This window comes from Ursus arctos, unplaced genomic scaffold (genome assembly GCF_023065955.2).
Source record: "Ursus arctos isolate Adak ecotype North America unplaced genomic scaffold, UrsArc2.0 scaffold_29, whole genome shotgun sequence".
Classification (NCBI taxonomy): domain Eukaryota; kingdom Metazoa; phylum Chordata; class Mammalia; order Carnivora; family Ursidae; genus Ursus; species Ursus arctos.
Genome location: NW_026622974.1, coordinates 26,568,049 through 26,588,836, shown reverse-complemented (window position 1 = coordinate 26,588,836; position 20,788 = coordinate 26,568,049). Strand labels below are relative to the sequence as shown.

Genomic DNA, 20,788 nt, shown 5'->3' with positions numbered 1-20,788 from the left:
GTCAGAATCATTCCTTGGGTTCTAAATTTATGTATTTTTTCCTCATCATTGTTAGTTTTAAATATTCTACAACTTCTAGGGAATCTTCCCAGATCTAGAAAAACCTGCTTCCATGTTAATTCCAAATAAATCTATTATACAACTTAAGATGACATCAAGATTGTTTAAAACTGAAATGAAATTGTGGGAAAATGGTATGTTAAAAATAGTGTGTGTGTGCATGGGCACACGTAACCACTTGTGTATTATATCTGCTGTAAGAAATAAGGGGGCAACTAAATGCTTTCCTACTAGAGAACTGTCTTAAGCAAAATTTTTTGTATTACTGTTACTTTCAAAATAATCAAATATGACCTTGATTCAGGACATCTAAACTGTCACTGATTTTAGAATACTTTCCTACTTACCAGTGACCTAGGGCAAAAGTCAAATGACGCCCAAATCATCATGAGCATTCACTATCTCCAAATCTGATGCTATGCTCACTTCACTTGGAAATTGGTAGAAACTTCTGAATAAGTAAATAAAGCTGATAAGAGGTAAAATGCAAGTGTTAAGTTTTGCCAAGTGGCTGAGATGGTTACCTATGAATTTAGCATCTGTTGATTTAGCTATTTCTCTATCATTTTCATGGGCACATATTATTCCTATATTTTAGTAAAAGTTTACTGTAAATAATTTTCTGTTCCCATAGTAACAAATCATAGTTATCAAGTCATTTAAAATATGTCTTCTGGTTGAACATGGATCTAATTTACAAATAAGTCATAATAAAAAAATAAAATGTATATTCAGAATTATGTATTAGTAAAAGTTTCCGTAGTGATCTTATCTAAAATGACCATTTTTGCTCCTAAAATTTACCCATAAAGTTATATATACAATCTACTAAATCAAATAACATAATTAATTCATATATCATTAAATGGTAACTAATTTTCATCTCATGTATATAAAAACTGAAAATATTATTTGGATTTCCATTTTGCTTAATTTGTGTCCTGATAAACTAACATTTATATTCATTATAAAGACCATTATATTTAATTGTCTTGTACTCCAACAGTCACTACATGAGATGAAATTCACTGACTCATTTGTTTGGAATAAATTCAAACGTTTTCTAGAATTGTGTTTTATAAAAGGAAATTCTAAGTTCCTGGATGGCCAGACCTTGCTTTTCTTAAACACTGCTGTGTCTCTAGCCATAGTAAGAGTGAACGTGGCAGAGCACAAATATTTATTGAATGATTCAGTAGCAATGTGGATGTAAGTTTTAATTTAATTTATACGGTTACTTTATATTCTGATTGGAAGATACTTTAAATTTAGAATAATTTTTAGATTGGAGATTTTACTCATTTTTCTACTCTCAGAAATTCTATCCTAGAAATGAGAAGGAATTAGTTTTAAATTTCAAACACACAAGTCATTTTTTTTTAAGGCAAATTTCTTAAAGATTAAAACATGATAATATATTCTTAAACTCTTTACAGGCTACCAGTTTGTGGTCTTTTCCAACATTGGTAAAACGACTTAATTTTCTCTGAGTGACAGGGTTTAGTTTTTCTTCCAAATTGAAATCCTGAAGATATCTTGACTATTTACAGATACAGAAAAAAAATTGCATCACTCTTAACTAAGACTGCAATTACTCTGCCATCTATATCCACACATTTTGGAAATGAACAAAAGGAACCTTTTGTAAATGCTTGCATGACTAGCTGTTCTGTTTCTTAGCTACCAAATATACCTCTCTACTTAATCAATATTACCAATATGCTGACAGAATTTCTGCTTAAAGAAGAAGAGAAGCACCCCAAACACCCAACAACGTTTTGTGACCAGTCAGAAAAAGATATTTAAAGCCAATGACTATATATATCTAAGAAGCACGGTAAAACAGGAGAACTGGGTTAGCTATGCCTGTGAGAAGGTTAACACAGCATTTCTGACATTATCAGCATGAGGTACCCTCAAAGGACTGATGCTATTTTTAGAGACCTACCTTGTACACTGACACTAGCCCTTGACAATATTTGGTTTAAAAACACCATATTCATACAGTCTATAAGAACCAGTTATTTACTTCCAATCAGACATTTTTAATGTTCGCCCAAACCTAAACTTCATTATTAACAAGTTTATGTAGTTAAAAAAAACAACAAGACAACTGAGATTAAACCATCAACCAATATAACAAAGAAAAGGCTTCTGTGACATATTTTAAAGCACCTGAAAATTTTTATTTATTCATGTTTAAACAAAAACAATATTTAAATATGTTTCTAGAAAATCAAAACACTGAAACAAATGCTCATTTAAAACAGAACTCTTTCACTGGATCTGACTTCATTGTGTTTAAACTATGCCATTTGATGCCACCTCATTTCAGTAAACACACTGAGGTGTTTTATTAGAGGTGAATGCATTTATTGATGGAATCACAACGAATCTGGCTCTGGCTCCTGAAAGGAAGCATATAATAACCACCATTTCTCTTGGTTACCCTTCACTTGGTGGCCTATCAGCCTGTCGAAGCCACTTGTCTGTGAGGAGGAGTTGGCTAGTACCTGTCATTCTCCGGAGACGCATGCTGGATTTGAATCCTGGGGCTAGGAGGTCGTCTCCTATCTAGGGAGGGGGACCATCTACCCCTGTTTGCCCAATGAACAAGACAGGAAAAAACAGGACATTTAGTAACTCCTAAAATAAAAGAATATATGGAACAATAGGACTGGAAAAGCACCCCAAAAAGGCAAAGTGTAGATTCTTCACTCCATAATTTACTCTTGATTTTGATAAGCCTTGGACAGATAAATTATAATATTGTAAGAAAATAAATCTTGTCACCCTACAAGTGAATAGAGAAACAATTTATTTGGGAAGATGTTTGAAATCTATTATGTGTAATTTTGTTCTTTGAGAATGTGCTTGTGTGTGTATACATACCTACACACACACACACACACACACACACACACACACACACACACAACTTTAAGTTAGAAAGATGCACCCTTAAGAACTTGGCTTATGTTTGAATAAAATAGGTTTAATAAGCTACCAATGCTTACTGGATACTAGGAATTGAAATTACTAGGTAAAGTGGCAAATATGAGGTGTGTGCTGAGTTTACAATAATACTTTTTTGTGAGTAACAGTTGAAGTTTGAATCTTGGTTCATTCTTTTGTTAAGCTACCTTGGTCTTTGTATAACCACAAATTACAAACCCCCAGTTAAAAACTGGAAAGAGGCAATAAAGGACTGAACAGACTTGGAAATTTTTATATATTAGATATGAACACTTTGAACATGATAATTCCTCTGGATATTGGCTTCCTTGTATGCAAAAAGGGATAACTGAATGGTCTTTCAGGACTCATCTAGCTATAAGAGTTTATGATTATCCAGACTAGTCCTAATGTTTCAAAAAAATGAAGGCCATCTGCTTTGCCATCTCACTCAGCTGACTGCATCTGGACAAAAGCAGCAAAGGGCTGTCAACCTGTGACCACGATATTTGAGATCAGCAGGCACCTGATTCTGAAAGCCCCTTGGAAGTCTGTGCTTCATCAGTCAGCCTCAGAAAGACAAACTTGCCATGACTCAGGTAGGGCTTTAAGGAAGCTGTGAAGCAGATGAAGGTATCAGTAGCAGAATGTCGGGAGAAAACTGTGTGACATGTACTCTTCTATGTGTTACATGTTTGTGAAATTAAAAATACTTCACATTAATTTTAAATTACCTAATAATTTTAGATTATTTAAATAGTTTGTCAGTCCAATCTGAATGCTTTAATAGGTATTTTACTTTATTGGCTTCTGTTCTGCAGAGACAATAAAAATATTTCTAAAATAATTGAGAACAATCACAACCACAGTGTCTTCTACATTAAGTTGTGCTCAGTCGTGTTAAAACTGATGGTGTTGGAAGTGTTTACAGTCTGTGAAAACACAAAAAAAGAGTTAATGTGTTTTTTCTGTGTTTTTTCTTTAAGTCATGGTAGCTTGACAGGATCATGAAAAACCTTGCTTCTTGAGGCAAAATTCCAGTCCTTGTGTTTATTTAAACAAAAAAGTAAAGAAAAATGCTGTAGTTATGAAACATGCAGTGAAAGCTACGAAAGGGAAAGGTGTACATTTGGAAACAGGCAACTGGGAACACAAGCTATTAAAAAGTCATTTTTGATGAAATATGTAGCATAATACATGTAATATCTGTATACTCAAAGTCCTTCTGAATATGCTGATATATGGTACCAATATAAGAAATCCATTTACTTTTCCCTCATATATTTAATATGGGAGCAAGATCAATTTACACTCCATTTTTGTCCAAAGACTAGATATTACATAAGTTTGAATATAACACATTTGTGAGTTTCCAATATACTAGTACATTTTATATGCTTTTGAATTATGTGCAATGTCTTTCTCTTCTATGACACAGAAGAAAAGTCCAACATTGGACTATTTATCCCCTTGTTACTGAGCCAAACACACAGGGTTCAGCTTCTGTTTTCATCTTGGAAGGTAGCATGGCAGGCTATGTTGGAGTTATTAAACATGAAGTTGAACTAGTTCATTCTTGATTTCTCTTTCCCAAATAGCCTGCCTAGAAGTTACTGGTTAATTACAGTATTAGTATTTCAATATCAGGTGTCCCAAGTTCATTAATTTAGGACCGTCTATTTGTTCAGAGCTCATCCCTTTCCCTGTGACCACAGCAGAGGAAGAAGGTCACTCTGATGGTTAAGGGGTTGAATTAACAGGCTGTGAGCTCCTTGCATAAGGAACTACAGTAGTTGTTTTTGTTTAGTTTTGACAGTTACAGAAAAAGTAATCAATATATATTTGTGAATGTCCAAGTAGATAACAAGTTATTATAGATAAGAAATAATGAGAACCTTAACTAAGAGATTAACAGTGGTGAGAGGACCCACTGATGAGATACAAAGGAATTAGAACTGACAGGTCTTGGTAAGCAATTAAATGGTTCTTACATCATGTCTTTCCCCCCCAGCACTGATACACTGTAAAACAAATGTATGTGTGTTTAAATGTGCAATTAATATGTATGCTTGCACATATACACCTTTCAATGGCGCATATCTCTTGGCAGAACATGGCTAAGCAGCTCTGTTTTCTAAAAGAGAAATCATATGGAAATGTAAAAACATTCACTCCATAAACAGCACAAGTAAGAAATATTTGTGAACTACTGTATTAGAAACTAAATCTGAACAAATGAGATAACTGATTATATAGAATGTATTTTTATTGTCTAATCCCACTATTCACTTTAGTCCTTTAAAAAATGGGTGATGGGCATTAAGGAGGGCACTTGTGATGAGCACTGGGTGTTATATGTATGTGGTGAATCACTAAATTCCACTTCTGAAACTAATATTACACTATATGTTAACTAACTGGAATTTAAATAAAAACTTGAAACAAAAAATAAATTAATAAATAAGTAAAAAAGAAAAAAAAATCCCCAATATTGTTTTTTAAAAGTAAAATTAATATAGATACTTATACTTTGAAACAAAGTTTATTTATTTTAATTCAATTTACAGTTGTTAAGTTTTAGGTAGGTACCTTCTCTCCTTTAGGCCTCATGTTTCCATATGGAGGGAAATTCATTCAAGCAATGCTCCTGGTCTCTTTCTACCCTTTGCCTCACTCTACTCCAGGAAAGGAGGACTGGCTTATAAGATCAGTGACTGTGTTGAACGACCAGGCACAGGTGACTTAGTCCTTTCTGGATTACTCCTTCCAAATCAAGCTACCTGCAAACAGCAAACACTACGGGACATAAACCTACAAAACAGCTGTAAGATGTGAGGCCTGGGCCTGAACCTGTCTCGTGATTCAGTGAATATGACTGATTCTGGGGTGAGTTACTGGAAAGCCTGTAGACCTAAAGTCACAGTTTCTAAACTTGTCCATGGTATTTATGGTGATAATTAAATCTCTCATCTTCTAGCGTTTGGGTCTAGCTCGCAATTAGACCCAAATTTGAGAACAGAAAATAGGGAGTATTTTTTAAGCCCCTCAATCTCCAAATTGAGCATTTACTAAGCAAAAAATAATAATGCTATCGCAAGAGATGGCAAGGACAAATAAGATATGATCCCTATCTTCCAGGAATAAAGTATAGCAGAAAAAAAAAAAAAACTACTAAGTAAAATATAAAGTTTTAGTAGAAATGTATAATATTTTGTGGGCCCAGAAAATAATTCTGTCTGGTAAAAGGGAAGTATGGGGGGTAATATAAAAAGGTTTTATGAAAGCTATGGTTATCTGACCTGCATTTTTGAGGACTGAGTTAAAATTTGTAAGCAGACAACAAAGGAAAGATGGTATTTTAATTTTAATGGAAGGAATAAAAATTATTAACAAAGCTTATGAAAAATTAATGGGGCAAGAGTGACAAGGGAAGGGCTATAATATAATTCAATATAATCAAAGTAAGGGATCTGTTTGGGAGATTCTCCAAAGAGAATTAATAGGATTTGCTGACTCATTGAATGTGAAGGAGCAGGAAAACTGTTCCCAGATAATATGCCTGGTTTAATGTCAAAGCCATCTAATAAGAGCAAAATTTAGGAAAAGAAAGAATTTTGCTATAAAAGGCTCTAAGGGGAAATAATGAATTTAATTCAGACATTTTGACGTACACGAATGGCAATCGTTTAGAAATTCAAACCCAGCACTCAAGGGAGAGCTCTGGCCTGCTCAGTTAGAGTGGAGCATTGTCTTCATATGTATTAGGATGGAAATTGTTGATAGAAATACAATTTCAGGGGTAGAATGGGTGGGGCAAAGGAAAACTGAAGGTGGAGCTGGGAAAAACACCTGTCTTTGGGCATAGGATAGGAAGAGAGGCCTGCAAGAGGAGACTGTGTCCTAACCGAGGCATAAGAAAGCAAATCTGTAGATGGTACCGCATAGAGGAGACGTTCAGGTGATAGTGCGGTTAATGCAAAGTGTTGCAAGACACCGCTGTGCGGTCAGGGAGCCGGCGCAGCTCAGAGAGGACACCGCTGTGCGGTCAGGGAGCCGGCGCAGCTCAGAGAGGACACCGCTGTGCGGTCAGGGAGCCGGCGCAGCTCAGAGAGGACACCGCTGTGCGGTCAGGGAGCCGGCGCAGCTCAGAGAGGAGACCGCTGTGCGGTCAGGGAGCCGGCGCAGCTCAGAGAGGAGTTTCGGCGCAGTGGTGGAGACATGGTAAGGAGAAGAAGTCAGGAGAAGAAGTCAGACTGCCGGACTTATGAGGAGGTAAAAACTGGAGGCAGTGAGTATAGACTACCCTTTTGTGAACCTTCAAGAAGGCTACGATTTCTATGAAAGGTCAAGGAAGAGGATAAAACATTCAAGAAAAGTAACTCTTCTCCAGTGGCTCTAAAAATAAATGTTTCTGAACATTTAAGTAATAATTTGTTTTAAAACCTGGGAAAGAAAATGTTAATGGCAGGCCTGTAACTTACACCTTCCCAAAAAGGGAATGGGGGGGGGGGGTGTACTGAATGACCGGTACTGAATGACCTGAAGCCAACCCTGAATAAAGATGGAGGAAAAGTGGATCAGCCTTGACCAGACTTCCTCATAAACATGCAGTGGTATTTGCGAGTGAAAACATAAAGGAGAGTCCTCTATTAGACATCTTTAGTAGGAGATATATAATTAGTCTTTCTAGACCTTTTATTGTAAATAAACACCCAATTTTTTGATTTATGAAGCATGATTAGACGGAGCAATGGGATAATCTATAGTTATTTTTGTTATTTGTGCAATCAGCAGAATATATAATGAAAGCACTTAAAAACTGAAATGGCTTCCTTTGCAAACTGTGCTTCTCCATGCATGATTTAACCTGGGCCAAACCACCACAATAAGGGAGAAAAAAATGGATCTGGTGGTTTGGGACTCTTTGAAGAAAAGAGTATGTCATCTGTGCCTGGTGCTCCTTTATCTTTGAATCGTTAGTGAACTATGGTGCTGGATATTGAGTCCGCTTTGACAATTTCATCCTTTGCATTGACACAAAACTTCATTTGTTTTAAAAGTTAGTGAAGATACTTCAGAAAAGGGCACTGAGTTGGTGTAAGAGCATACAAATGTTCATCAACATGGTTCAGAATCAGCAAAGTATTTAACTTTTACAGTTCATGAGGCTGTGGAAGCATGTTACTATCTTAAGAATATGAAATTATGTTTAAAAAATTTTCTCTATCATTTTTCCCTACTCTGTATAAATTAGGCATTCACAGAAGAAGCTCTCTGGTCAATCAGGGAAATTAAGGAACCTGGAAGCGCTTCTAAGCTTCCCTCTCCCTACTCTCTGCATATTCTGCCTGGGGACTTTAGGTGCATTTTCCAAAGAGGACAAAGTCACAACTGTTGATACTGTGATGTTCTGCTTCAAAGTGTGCACAAAAGGGCATTTGAGGGTCATTATCCTCCAAACCACTAAAAATCTACAACTTGTGTAATTTTCTTGATGAAAACTTATCTCACTTTATTTTCTTTTTGGCAACAAAGTTGACACAAATGAAAGATCATTGATAATACCAATTTCTTCCCCTCTGCCCCCTTTCATTTTTTGATGGAAAATTTCTTTTTATTCAATATATAGAGCGAATATAGGTTTCAATAATATTTTTTCCTATCAAAAGTAAGTACATTCACTAAGACTTTACTATGACCAGCACAATAATTGTGGCCAGATTGTCTATAGGCTGATCTATTTTGAGAGTATTATCTGAGAGGCTAAATTAACCAACACATAGATTTGTGAACTCTATGTCTTTAGCATAACAAGGGAACACATACTAGATAGGTTTGAGCATAAGAATAAACCTGTGGTGTTCAGTATAGTAGCCATAAGCCACAAATGGCTATTAAGCACTACAAAAACAGGAATGCAATATATCAACTGTTTTTAATCGATTATATGTCAAAATTATATTTCAGATATATACTGGGTTAAAGTATTAAAATTAATTTCACCTATTTAATATGGCAACCAGAAAATTAAAAATTATACATGTGGCTTACATTATATTTCTGTTAGCTCCTATATAAATGATACTAAAATGCTAGGGTGTTGTTATAGTCAGGATATTCTACTGACTTGAGCAATTCTATTCTGTTTTAATACCAACCAGAAACATATAAGGAAATAAAAATAAGCAAAAAAATATAAAAAGACTTTTCTTGCTACTCTTGTATTTACTTTTTTTCTTGGGGCGGATAATATGTAACAAAAGAGAAAAATAAAACTATTTCAACTGTGATTTTAGAAGAGTCTACAGCCATTTCAACTAAAATTTCTATTACAAATATAAAAAAAATAACATATAAGTTCGATTCCACTGTTTCCTACTACAAAATATACAAGTATAAAAGAATACTAAATAAAAAGGTAATTTCTTCAGTAGAATCATATGCAGACAGTTAAAAATAGATGTGTATACCTGTACCTATTATTCAAGTCCAGAAATAAACATTTCATAAATAGATAAATAGATTCAAACAAGAAATATTGCTAAAAAATGTTTAAAGCAGCCTCTGAAGAAAAGGAGAAGTGGGTTACACATTAGCACCACTAAACGTTTTTCTTCAGGATTTATAAAGAGGTGGTAAACAAATCTCCAGTGAACGACTTCTAATTGAAAAGAAATAACAATTACATCCAAGACTATCAATTATAACCAAGTTTACTGGAATAGAAAGTTCCACTACAATGGAAAAATTAGCTGCTCAGAATCAGGAGACATTGTAATACAAAAACTTTGAATGCATTTGCATTAAAATCAGAATTATTTAATAATCAGTTAAAAGTGTTAAACAAAATTGTGTGTGTGTATATATCATGTGCATTTATTTTTGTAAGGCATCAGAAAATCTAAGTTAAACATAACATTTTTTTTGTCGTCAAAATATAACTTACTGTGAAACATGATCTATATCAAAAAGTAGGTTGACTAAACAATGAGTATAAATTCACAAGGGAAGTTTTCTACCTAAATAGAATTCTTATTTTAAGTTTGTGGAAGATTGCTGTCAAACCCATAAATACTATTTATCATCGGAACTAACAGGAAAGTGATTCTCCCCTTTGGATAACTCCCTGGACCTTATAACATTATCAGCATACTGAAGGCTCCCTGAGTCGTGTGTAAATAAAACCACTGAACAGCAACAGAAAGGGAAAAGCAGCAGCCAGAAGCAGTTACAAATTACATCACACCATATGCAACAACATTCATGGAAATATGTGTATGTGTAGCCTCGGGCTTACCCACATACACATATCTCTCCGTAGACGTGTATAATAAGGGGAGGGGGAGATGGAGACAATTAGCAAAGTGAACATGGATGAATAAACCTGTGAGACTCACATGAAACAAAACAAAGTGATTGAAAAAAAAAATCACTAGTACAAATGATAGGAAATTAAGAAAGTCTTTATTTTATACCTTTCTCGTTCTGGTGAATGCAAACTAGTATCTGGTCTCAAGCAGTTGGTACTAGCACTCCTAGCCCTGTCAAGGGAGGGCTGCAGTTCACTAGTGCCAGTGCATTGCATCCAGTGGTAGAAGAGAAAGACAAAGAAAACAAAGAAAGGAAGACCATGTTAGAGAGTAAAGCATAAAATAATGTCCCCTTTACATAAAATGCAGAATCACTGTGATTCAGTTCATAAGGGTGTGAGAGAGCTGACAGGATGGCAGTGCAAAATTTTGTTTAGAAAATGAAACTAAACAAAGATTATGCTTGAATTGGTTTGCATAATTTTTTAAAAGGGTCTCAGACTGAAAAAACATGAGACTAGATCACACCTACTTATGAAAAAACTGGATACAGAAAGCACTAAAACAAAATGCCTAAAACTTCATTACCGAGAACAGATGCCACACCAAAACAAAATGAAGGACATCAGAGGAGAAAAAACTTACAACTCAACTATTTTGGTTCACAACACTAGACGAGGGAAGTGGAAGGCATGGCTTCCAAATGGTCTTACCTAACCAGTATTTCATCAGTAAATCTCAATACTCTTGAGTGAAAGCATTCATGATGAAGGGGAAAGTCCTGTCTAGTCACTGACTTGGTTTTGGTATGTGCAGGCAGAATTGAGCTTCACACATTAAAATTATCCAAAAATAAAATAATATAAAATTAATGATTATAATTAAAATCAACAAGTAAAAAACAACAAATAAATGACAAGACAACAAGAATTCTGATACTTGAATAATTAGATGTCATTTAGAGAAATATTCTAGAATTAGTAAGTTTTATAATTAAAGTTATTTTTAGATATTTAATTTAATGTTTCTCTGTGCACAATTACCTTCAAGAAGAAAAGTGAGTGCTTTATTAGAATTTTAATTTGTTATTTTTAGGAAGCCAGGGATTCAGGATTAGTTTATAACTGGGACTCACTGTTATGATTCTTACCTGTAAATATTCCAGTGAGAACTGTTCTCTAATAAAGGCATCTTAGGTGGTAATGTTTTATAGTGCCTAACAAAATATTTGGAACATGGCAACACAAACATGCAGGAAACAGAAAAATACATATGAAGCAAATTTTACTAGGGTATAGAAAAATTGGGAGGCCTATAAAACTACAAGCAAAGACAGCTCTTTTGTTTTTTCTCAGAATAACCATAGTAATTATTTGAAGGTAGAATAAGATTTATTAAAATATGGAAACATAGACATCTGTCTTCATAATTAAGATAAAAACTCAAAATTATAATTTAATTGCCTTAATTTGAAAAATATCTGCTAACAAAACTCTATGAGTTAATCAATATTTAAATGTACTCATTAATATCTGATTTAATATTGTACCTGCTTCTGTGGAAGTAAACAACTCATAGCTAAATGTACTAACCAAGTAATTTATGTAATTTGGGAATTAAAATTTGACTGAGAGAATTAACATTCTAATAATAAGCAAGAGCTGACCAGCATGTCAGGGAGAAAGCTGGTCATAGGACTGGGCTGCAGTAAGGAAAGGCCAGACCCAATGATAAGTGACTGCAGTGGAGGAAATCCTTCCCATTTACTGGCTTCTGAATCCAAATCCAACCACAGGTGAAATTTATCACTGGAAATCAAATGAGATGGGCAATTGATGCAAACTAGAATATGAATTTTGATTTGGCAGAAAAAAGCCCAACTTAATCTGAATTACTTTAAAATTTCTGAGGGATTCTGGATGGTCTGTACTACACGAAGGGCAAATTAGATCCAGTTAATCAATTACTTTTTTGACAATTTAATAATGTTTCTATAAATTTAATTGCTGATTATGAAAGTCCCTAGTCTATTTCAGCTCACATTAAAATACAATAAATAGGGGAGGGAATATACATTTGCTGAGGACGCACTACACATTCAAACACTCCACTGGTTTACTCGTATTTATACTAATGGTCAAATCAAAGGAAATCTCTTAAAGCTTCAGTTTAAAAATATATTAGAGTACCATATTTGAAAACCAACTGAAGACAAATTTTACTGAAACTAAGGATTCTGCCTGCTTCACAAATAGTCTTCTTTTCAACTCCCGACCTTAGGCAAATATCTTCAGCAACAAGTTGCTATATAACTTTTTAAAGTAATCGGTTCAAAAATGGTTTATTCAGGAACACTCAAACAAGGGTTAGCAAAGAGTGTGAAACAGAACGGAAGATAGCATAACATTTATACGTAGCATGTAGGCCTAAATTCCTGCTTTAGCTTTGCCACTTAACGGCAATGAACCTGGCTAATTCAGGTCAGGCCTTTTCCTACATTTATATGAGTGGAAATAACATCCACTTAATAGGGATGCTCAGAGAATTAAACGAAATAACAGATATAAAGTATCCAGGACATAGTAAGGCAGCTATATATAGCATTTTCTGTACAACATCACTTTCTCAGGTCGCGTTTTTATGAAAAAAGGGTTTAATGGTTAAGTAGATATTTATTATTATAAGTACTGTTATGACAATTATAAGTTATACATATAACTGAATATTATGTATTAATTACTAAGATAAATAGAATATGGATTAAACAACACGAGACAGATTTCTTTAGCGTATGACTCTAACATGCTGTGCATACTAAATCTTCAGGGAGGGACTATAATTTGCAAAGTTTCCAAAATCTGTTTGACTCACAAACTCTTTTATTGGCACAGCACCAACTCCTCAGAATCTAATTGTGGAAAAACTAGTTTAGTGGAAAATGTTAATAGACCTGATTTTGAATCCTTGCTCTGTTACTGATTATCAAATTAAACTTTCTCAGCATCTGTCCTCATCTGTAAAATGAGGGTAATAACATTCATATCATATAATTACTGCCAGAGAATTGAGATAGAGTACATTAATGACAACACTGTGCTTGGTGCTCAATGAATTTTATTTTCCTTGTTTGCTGGAAAGTAGCAAATCCTCAAATTTTATTCTTAAAATTCCTAAGTGGATATGATATGATATATTTTGAAGATAAAATTACACAAAATGATGAAATTACCAGTACATCATATTTTGCATATCCTGACATGTCACTTTTATATGTAGAAAATATGGGAAAGAAAAAAATATATTTAGCTGTTCTATTGAGGCCATTGATCTAAATTTATTTTATTTTTTTACAGTTGTAGTCAAATCAATAGGACTATGAAAAAAAAACTTTTTGAAATTGTAAACACATTGTTCCTACTGACAAACTATTTGTTAGGAAAAACAAGTAATAGTAAGCCTGTGTAACTGAGCATTATAAAGAATTTGAGATAATTTTTATAATATTTATAATTTTATATTTTTCCCCAGTTCACAATCAAAACTAGTGTATTTCCTCATTTTTTTTTCCTGTGGCACTACAGGAAGACATGGAAATAGTTATCAATAGGATAATTTTATATATATAAGAAACTGAAACAATTCTTATTAGCATGATCACGTTTGCATTACTGACCAGAGCTACACGTTCCATGCAAACAAAATAAATTCTGCATTTGTCCCTGCATCGCAAGCGTTCCAGTTATAGCTCTTTCCTTCTCTTTTCTCCTGTCTTTTTCTTGGCCAAAATATCTGAAAGAGTTTGTGTGTTGGTTTGTTTCCCTGACTTTCTACTTCCTTACCTTCTATGAACTCTAAATTGACAGTAAATGTTTACAGACTGCATTCTATGAGTAATCTGTAAGAGATTTATTAATTAATTTATTTCGGATATGAAATCCAAGATGTAATGAGATGTAAATAAAGTATCAGGTTCTAAGCTTCAAATCACAGGAGAACATTACACGCCCTCTTCATCTAAGAGGCATCATATTGTTGCGTGCTTTAACGAGAAAGTTCGTATTGCAACCCTTCTAAACTGGGGGGGGGCTGCCAGGAGGGAAGGTTTAAAAGTTAAAGGTCAAATATTCTCATTCTTTATCAAGGAGGAAGCTGATGCTCAGCAAGTAAAAAATGACTGTTATAAGTTTTTATTAAAAGCAAAGAGAATATAAACAGTAGCAGATTCCAAAAGGAGATAAAAAAAAAAAAAGGCTAAAACAAACATAATCATCAAAACAATAACACTGCCATGCACAGATCAGACCTCTTGTGACTAGACAGGTGTGTGTGCGTGCTGCCAGGGGCTGGGGTGGGGGCCGCTCACCGTGAGCATTTCGAATTGTAATTGCAGAAATCGGTTCCTGGGTTTTAGGAACATTGTGAACAGTTCACAGAGGCTCATCGGTCTCTGGATTTTGAATATACAAATAGAAAAACAGTTTGCCTGGATTAGAATTAAAATATATTTGGAACCTTTCCACAACCTCCAATAAAACAAAACAAATTTTGAATACTCGGGAAATTAATTTTACATATTTGTAATAATACCTTTAAGGGAGAGAAGAAACAATAGTAGGATGGAAAGAGAGTCATCACACACAGTTACCGTTACCAAATCCCTGTATTTACCTGGTTGTATGCAGGCATTCTGCACTTCGTCCTCGTTTTGCTCTGGGCAGCATAAGAAGCTCACTGCACAGACAGGATGGGTGGTGGATGAAACAGATAAATCATGAGGCATTAAATGACATGGGTTATGCCAATGGTATGCCGATGAAAACGTGAAAAGGGAAGAAACCAGATTGTCTGCACTAGCATATTTGCTCGAGAGGTTAAACAAAAATAAACATGACAGTATTTTAAAAAATTTAAACAATAAAGTACAAACATTATGGTCAAAGTCCTAGATGTTGTTGATTTTGCTATTGTATTTCCAAGTGACTTTATAGAATATTAAAACAAAACTAAAGTAAACCTTCCCTAAATAAGACACAGAAATCTATTTCCAATTCCAGATACTTGGATATTTTAAAAACTTCTGAAAGGCCTATATATCTGGCCTTTCTGATACTCACTGGAACCCTAAGCATGAGTCCTCTTGGCCTTTACAGACACTAAAAATGCAATACCCCGTATGTTTCTTCTTAACCAATCGTGAATATACTCGATTAGAATTGTTTTATTTTAAAACTGGTACTTTTTCTACACTCAAATTCATTTCACTTTATTAAATGTCCTGGTCAAGAAGTCCTTTCTTTTCCAGCCTCACCTAAATTCAAAGTGGCCCCAATGAATGTTGACAAAGTGGCTCTCACTCAACTCAGGCTGAGCAGTGTAGAATCCTATTCCTCAGAGCAGTTCTTATCTCAGTACCCAGTATGACTCCACTCTCGAAGGGCATGGCACCACTTCCCACAGTATGATGACAGTAAAGGATTAAGAAGCTCTGCTGAGTTCTGTGTCCTTGACTACACGGCAAAAAGTCAATCATTAAGCACCACTAACATTTCCCTCCTCCTTCCTGAAAGTGTCTCCACTTTAAAAGTCCAGAAGAGAATATTCAACAAGGTGGGTATTCTAAAACCTTAAATCAGATCCTGAGCTTGTGGTCTGGCATATTATACAGGTATGCAGTTAGTCTGAGAAGAAAGTCTAAGGGCATGTAGAACAACAGAGCTGTAATGTAGATTTTTAGTAACTGTGTCCAGGAAGTACTTGTTCATACGAAAAACTCCATCTCAATATTTTATACTTTATAGACATTTTATGGAAATACATTTTATGAAAATTAGGTATATAACAGTATTATTATTGAAGCTCTCACAGAAACTCTGCAACATTGTCTTTCAGATGACCTGTATCCAAAATTGTTTAATAACATAATTTTATAATTATATAACAACATCCCAAAGACTGGAACCCACAAAATATAAAATATCAGAAAATTGCTTATGTAGGCTTCCTTTTATAATTTAGAAACAATAAGCTATACATTTTAAACTGGCTAAAAATAAATTTCGATTTGTAAAAAAATGCACACGTTACGACAATATGATGTTAGCCAAATATTTCCTAGAGTTGCATTTCTATTAGAATATCCTAACAGCTGTTCCTTGAGAGTTCAGTTTTGAGTGATTAAATGCTTTTACTTTCTGACGTACTATGCCAAGATATCTATCATATACTAAAACAGAGCAAATAAAAAGTTATAATGTGGAGAGATCATAATTTGAACAAATACCTGTCTTGTTCTGATAAATACTGACTATCCACATCTCTGGGTCTGTGATCAACTGGACTTCGGGAGGCATCATGGTGTCTAGTTGGAGAACGTGACCTTCTTGTTGGATGAATTTCATCTAAACTCCTAAAATGATTACAAAAATACACATGCATCAAAGTGTATAATCTTCCCAAATCGGGCAGACAGACTTAATGGGGAAGATTTATCAGTAACTGGCAAAAAACTGGCATGGCTTGAAAAGTGTTAGCATCATAACCAAATACATATTTTATCAATGAGTCAAAGGCATTTATTCTATGTGAGTGCTTTGCCTGTGCTGCATTTCTCCAACCTTCTTTTGCACCTCTGTAAAAAAGGACAAGTTTCTTCTGCATACTTAATTTAAATTTCAGAAATATATTTCAGGATAAGATAAAATACAGCACAACATTACTTATGTTTTATATACTTTTCTAAACACTTCAAGTGCTTCAAAGGGACAATTCTAAGTTCTAAATTTCTTTTTTTAATACTTTTTTCTAAATTCTAAATTTCTTAAAAATACATTCTGCCTCTTAACCTTTTCCGCTTTGCCATTTCTCTCCACAAGTTATTCATTATCATACAATTTTTCCTAGCAGGAGAGAAAACTAGCCAACAGAATACAAGACAGTTATTCAAAAAATGTGCTTGGGACATAAACCTCTTTCACTCCGTGGAAAAAATTTCTTGAGATTCAAGAACAGAAGTCAATATAGGTGGGGTACTGAATAAAAGGGCATTTTGCTCACAAACGATTCTGAAAAAAAGAACTTGACTGACTAAACCATTATTTCATGTCAGTAACAGTCTTGTGGCAGCTTACATTGTATTAAAATTAAAAAGTACTGTCGGAGACTTTAAGCTCATCTCAAAGCCTACCTCTGTAATGGCACATTTGGTAAACGTGAACGCGGCCTTCCCGGATCATCGCCGCGGTGAGGAGATACTGAACGTGAGCGGTGATGAGTTGTTCTTTGCTGTTCTGGCACAGTTAATGTTGTAGATTTACTTTCTCTAGCACTAGACCTATAACCTACTGGCAAGAGTACACACAGAAAATCAGTCAGTATTCTTCTGTAATGGAAACATTAATGTGGAAATATCAAATTATATCTAAAGCAGCCACTGATCTACTACAATAAATGCCATGCAATCAGTATTATTAGCTTTTCTCTTCAAAACTATTAAGTATACGTACACAGAGTGTAACATATACATGCATAAAAACAGGTTACAGGTTTGTTCAAAGGTGCCCATGGAGATATGCATATGAATAGGACAGTTGATGCCTCAGATGTTATGATGAGCTGGGATACTATTTTGATTTAAAAAACAAATGAGTTAGTGATTTTTCATTGACAGTGAACTATAGTTAATAGATAAGTCAATGCTTAGAAATTTGGGGTCTCTTTAAATGCTATTTGAATTTTTCTTCCAAAGGATAAACTATTTTAGTTGGATTTCAGATGGCTTTGCAAAAAAGAAAATGAAAATGTTATCATATCCATTTTAGTTAATAAAGAAGAGTACCAGATCTTCACGATAACAAATATTCATTGAATTTTGCAAACTACATAAAATACTGTAATGTTCAAATGAAAATAGTGTATGGATGGGGATGACTATGGCAATAATGCAGAGAAAATTAACCGTCCTATAGAAACAGTCATCAAATCTACCTCAGACGTCTGAAACTATTCCACAAATGTGTTGATAACATAATTTAGTTAATACAATTAACATAGCTGCAATCAAAAATAAATTCTAAATTCATTCTCCCTTGAAACAAAAAGGTTTATATCATCTCCGACTTAGTTAAGATAAAACAGTAATCCAATCTCAAATCCAAGTAACAGTTTAATTATTTTTTTTCACAAGGGTTATTGTTTGCCATTATTGAAAGGAAAATAAAATATTCTGTGGCCAAAGGAAAAATAATTATAACTACATAAAAATACATGAAATATGAAAATACTAAATTTAACTGGGCAGCTTGAACTGTTCTTCATTTATTTACTTGATAACTCCTGTATTATTTTTAAATATCCCATGAAACATCATTATTAAAGGCAGACTAAAATTCTCCAATAATTTATTTGTTGTGATTGTATGATCTTTTAACTAAGCTTAAAGAATAAGGAAGGTGTTTAAACATTTCATTAAGTGCAGTCTGACAATAGCGAGATCAGAGATGCCCATCCATTTTGTCATTCTAAAAACATCAGTATGATGACCAAATAATGTTATATAATGACCAAATAATGAACATAAATGTTATAATTTATAATTTCATATACTTCATTTTATAACAAAAATAACAGCAATTAAGCTATTATTTTGAGTTCCACATAGGAAAGTTTCTTTGTCATTGTTCAGGTGTACAAGCTGTAATATTAAGTTTAGAAAGAAACCAAGTAAATTTACATGTAGTGAATTTATTTCACAGCTCCTTATAAAAAATGGTGGTTATTTTTAAAGACAATTAATCCAAGGTCTGAATTATTTAAACACTTCAAATTACCATTTGTTATCACTTGATAACTTTTTGTATCAATCATACAATAATTATGGAAGGTCAAGATTGAATTGAAAGCACCATTTCAAGACTTCAATGAATACTCAAGGTTTTACTTATAAACACTATTATGAAATAACTTAGAGAATGTAGACATCTTACTGTTAGATGAGTATAACTAATTTTTTTCATGGGTTCTTCGTATTTACATAGAAAGTAATATCTTTTTTAAATCCTATCGTAATTTGTATTCATGGTTCTTTGATGCTTTTCAAAATAATTTGGTTTTCTTTGTATTATGTATAATTTATTGTTGACAACACATATTCTACCTTCAGAAAAAGGTGGGAGGAAATTGCTGTTTTATGCTTATTTCAATATTATGGTTAACTCAAAGTTGGATTGTGTGTGTTTGTTTTTTCACTTGCTGAATTTGCACTAATGCTCAGAAAAGTTGGGGTTACCACATGTCTTGCCCAGATAAGGGCATTCTGCATATGGTTATTTTTATTCTTCTTAAGCAGCTAAAATTATTTATTTTAAATAACAACAAAGCTATGATAAAATTAATCAAGGGTAGCTCTGAACATCTCAGCTACTTTCAGAACCTTGGATTCCCTCAGTGGAGAAAGGCAGTAATAAGCACATCAAACAAGAGCACAGAACTCTGTGGTCCTAGAAAAGCAAAAGAATTAGAAAGTTTAAGGTTCAGCTGTGGTAGGACATCTAAATAAAGCTTTTGAACTTCTTCAGGAAACATAGAACCAGAAACTTCAGAGTACACTGAACATATGTAGAACTAGTATCGACATCTAGACAAATCCCTCTTCATATTGGAAACGTAACAAATTCCTAATCAATCTCTAAAAGCATATGAGAATTTATCTACTTGCTTGTTTATTAACTTATCCCTTCACTTTATTTTTGCTGCTTTCCTTTGCTTTACCAATGCCTCATCTTTCCTCTTTTTTTAAAAAAGTATTGTATATTACTGTGTAACGTGCTATATTATATTGTCCACACCTATAGGTCTTTAGAAGCTACCTATATATCTATTTTGTATCAATGAAGAGTATATCTGAAAATACAAATTAATTGCATTATCTCCCTTTTTAATTTATGAAGAGACCTCTGGAACATGAAATATTACTTATTGGTTATTGATTTGTTATATTCTATTAAGAGTCCTGCCTCATTACCTTTTAAATGATAAATAAAAATGAATATTATTTGAAATGACAATTTAGGCACTGCTTCTACATGATAAAAGAGATCATATATGTTTATAAAAATCATGATATGGTATATTTCAGTACAGAATATAAACATTTTTAAAAGTGTTTTTTAGTGGTATCCAAGCATTAATTCCAACTGTACTGGGTCCCATAACTCCCACTTTGGCTGCTATCTGTGTGATCTCGCAGGGAAATGAGAGGAAAGTCACCATTTTAGTAATTTTGTCTTTATTCAATTGGCCACTTATTCTTTCATCCAATTGCTGTTGCCTCATAATAAAAAAATATGAATTTTCAGGTGAATAAAATGTGAGAGCCATACACAGAAGTAAATTCTGTTTAGATGAGTTGGTAATGACCACATTATGGCTGATTAACAGCCAAGATTCTTGTTAGAAAGGCTTGATGA

The 20,788-nt window shown here is 33.8% G+C and overlaps 1 protein-coding gene across 13 annotated transcripts in view; it reads right to left on the bottom strand.

Moving 5' to 3' along the window:
- RIMS1 (regulating synaptic membrane exocytosis 1) overlaps positions 1–20,788 on the bottom strand; it is an 851,235-nt gene that overhangs the window by 124,841 nt on the left and 705,606 nt on the right. For 5 of the 13 annotated variants that reach the window (XM_057303964.1, XM_026507096.4, XM_044387122.3 and 2 more), the window contains 4 exons: positions 17,509–17,665; positions 16,606–16,731; positions 14,994–15,056; positions 10,491–10,580 (listed from right to left, as the gene is read on the bottom strand). In XM_057303964.1, coding sequence (XP_057159947.1) covers positions 10,491–10,580; positions 14,994–15,056; positions 16,606–16,731; positions 17,509–17,665 — 436 coding nt within the window. Of the gene's footprint in view, positions 1–2,573; positions 2,658–10,490; positions 10,581–11,475; positions 11,554–14,993; positions 15,057–16,605; positions 16,732–17,508; positions 17,666–20,788 lie in introns of all 13 variants that reach the window. The other 8 variants (XM_044387121.3, XM_057303965.1, XM_044387120.3 and 5 more) reach the window with 4 other exon arrangements.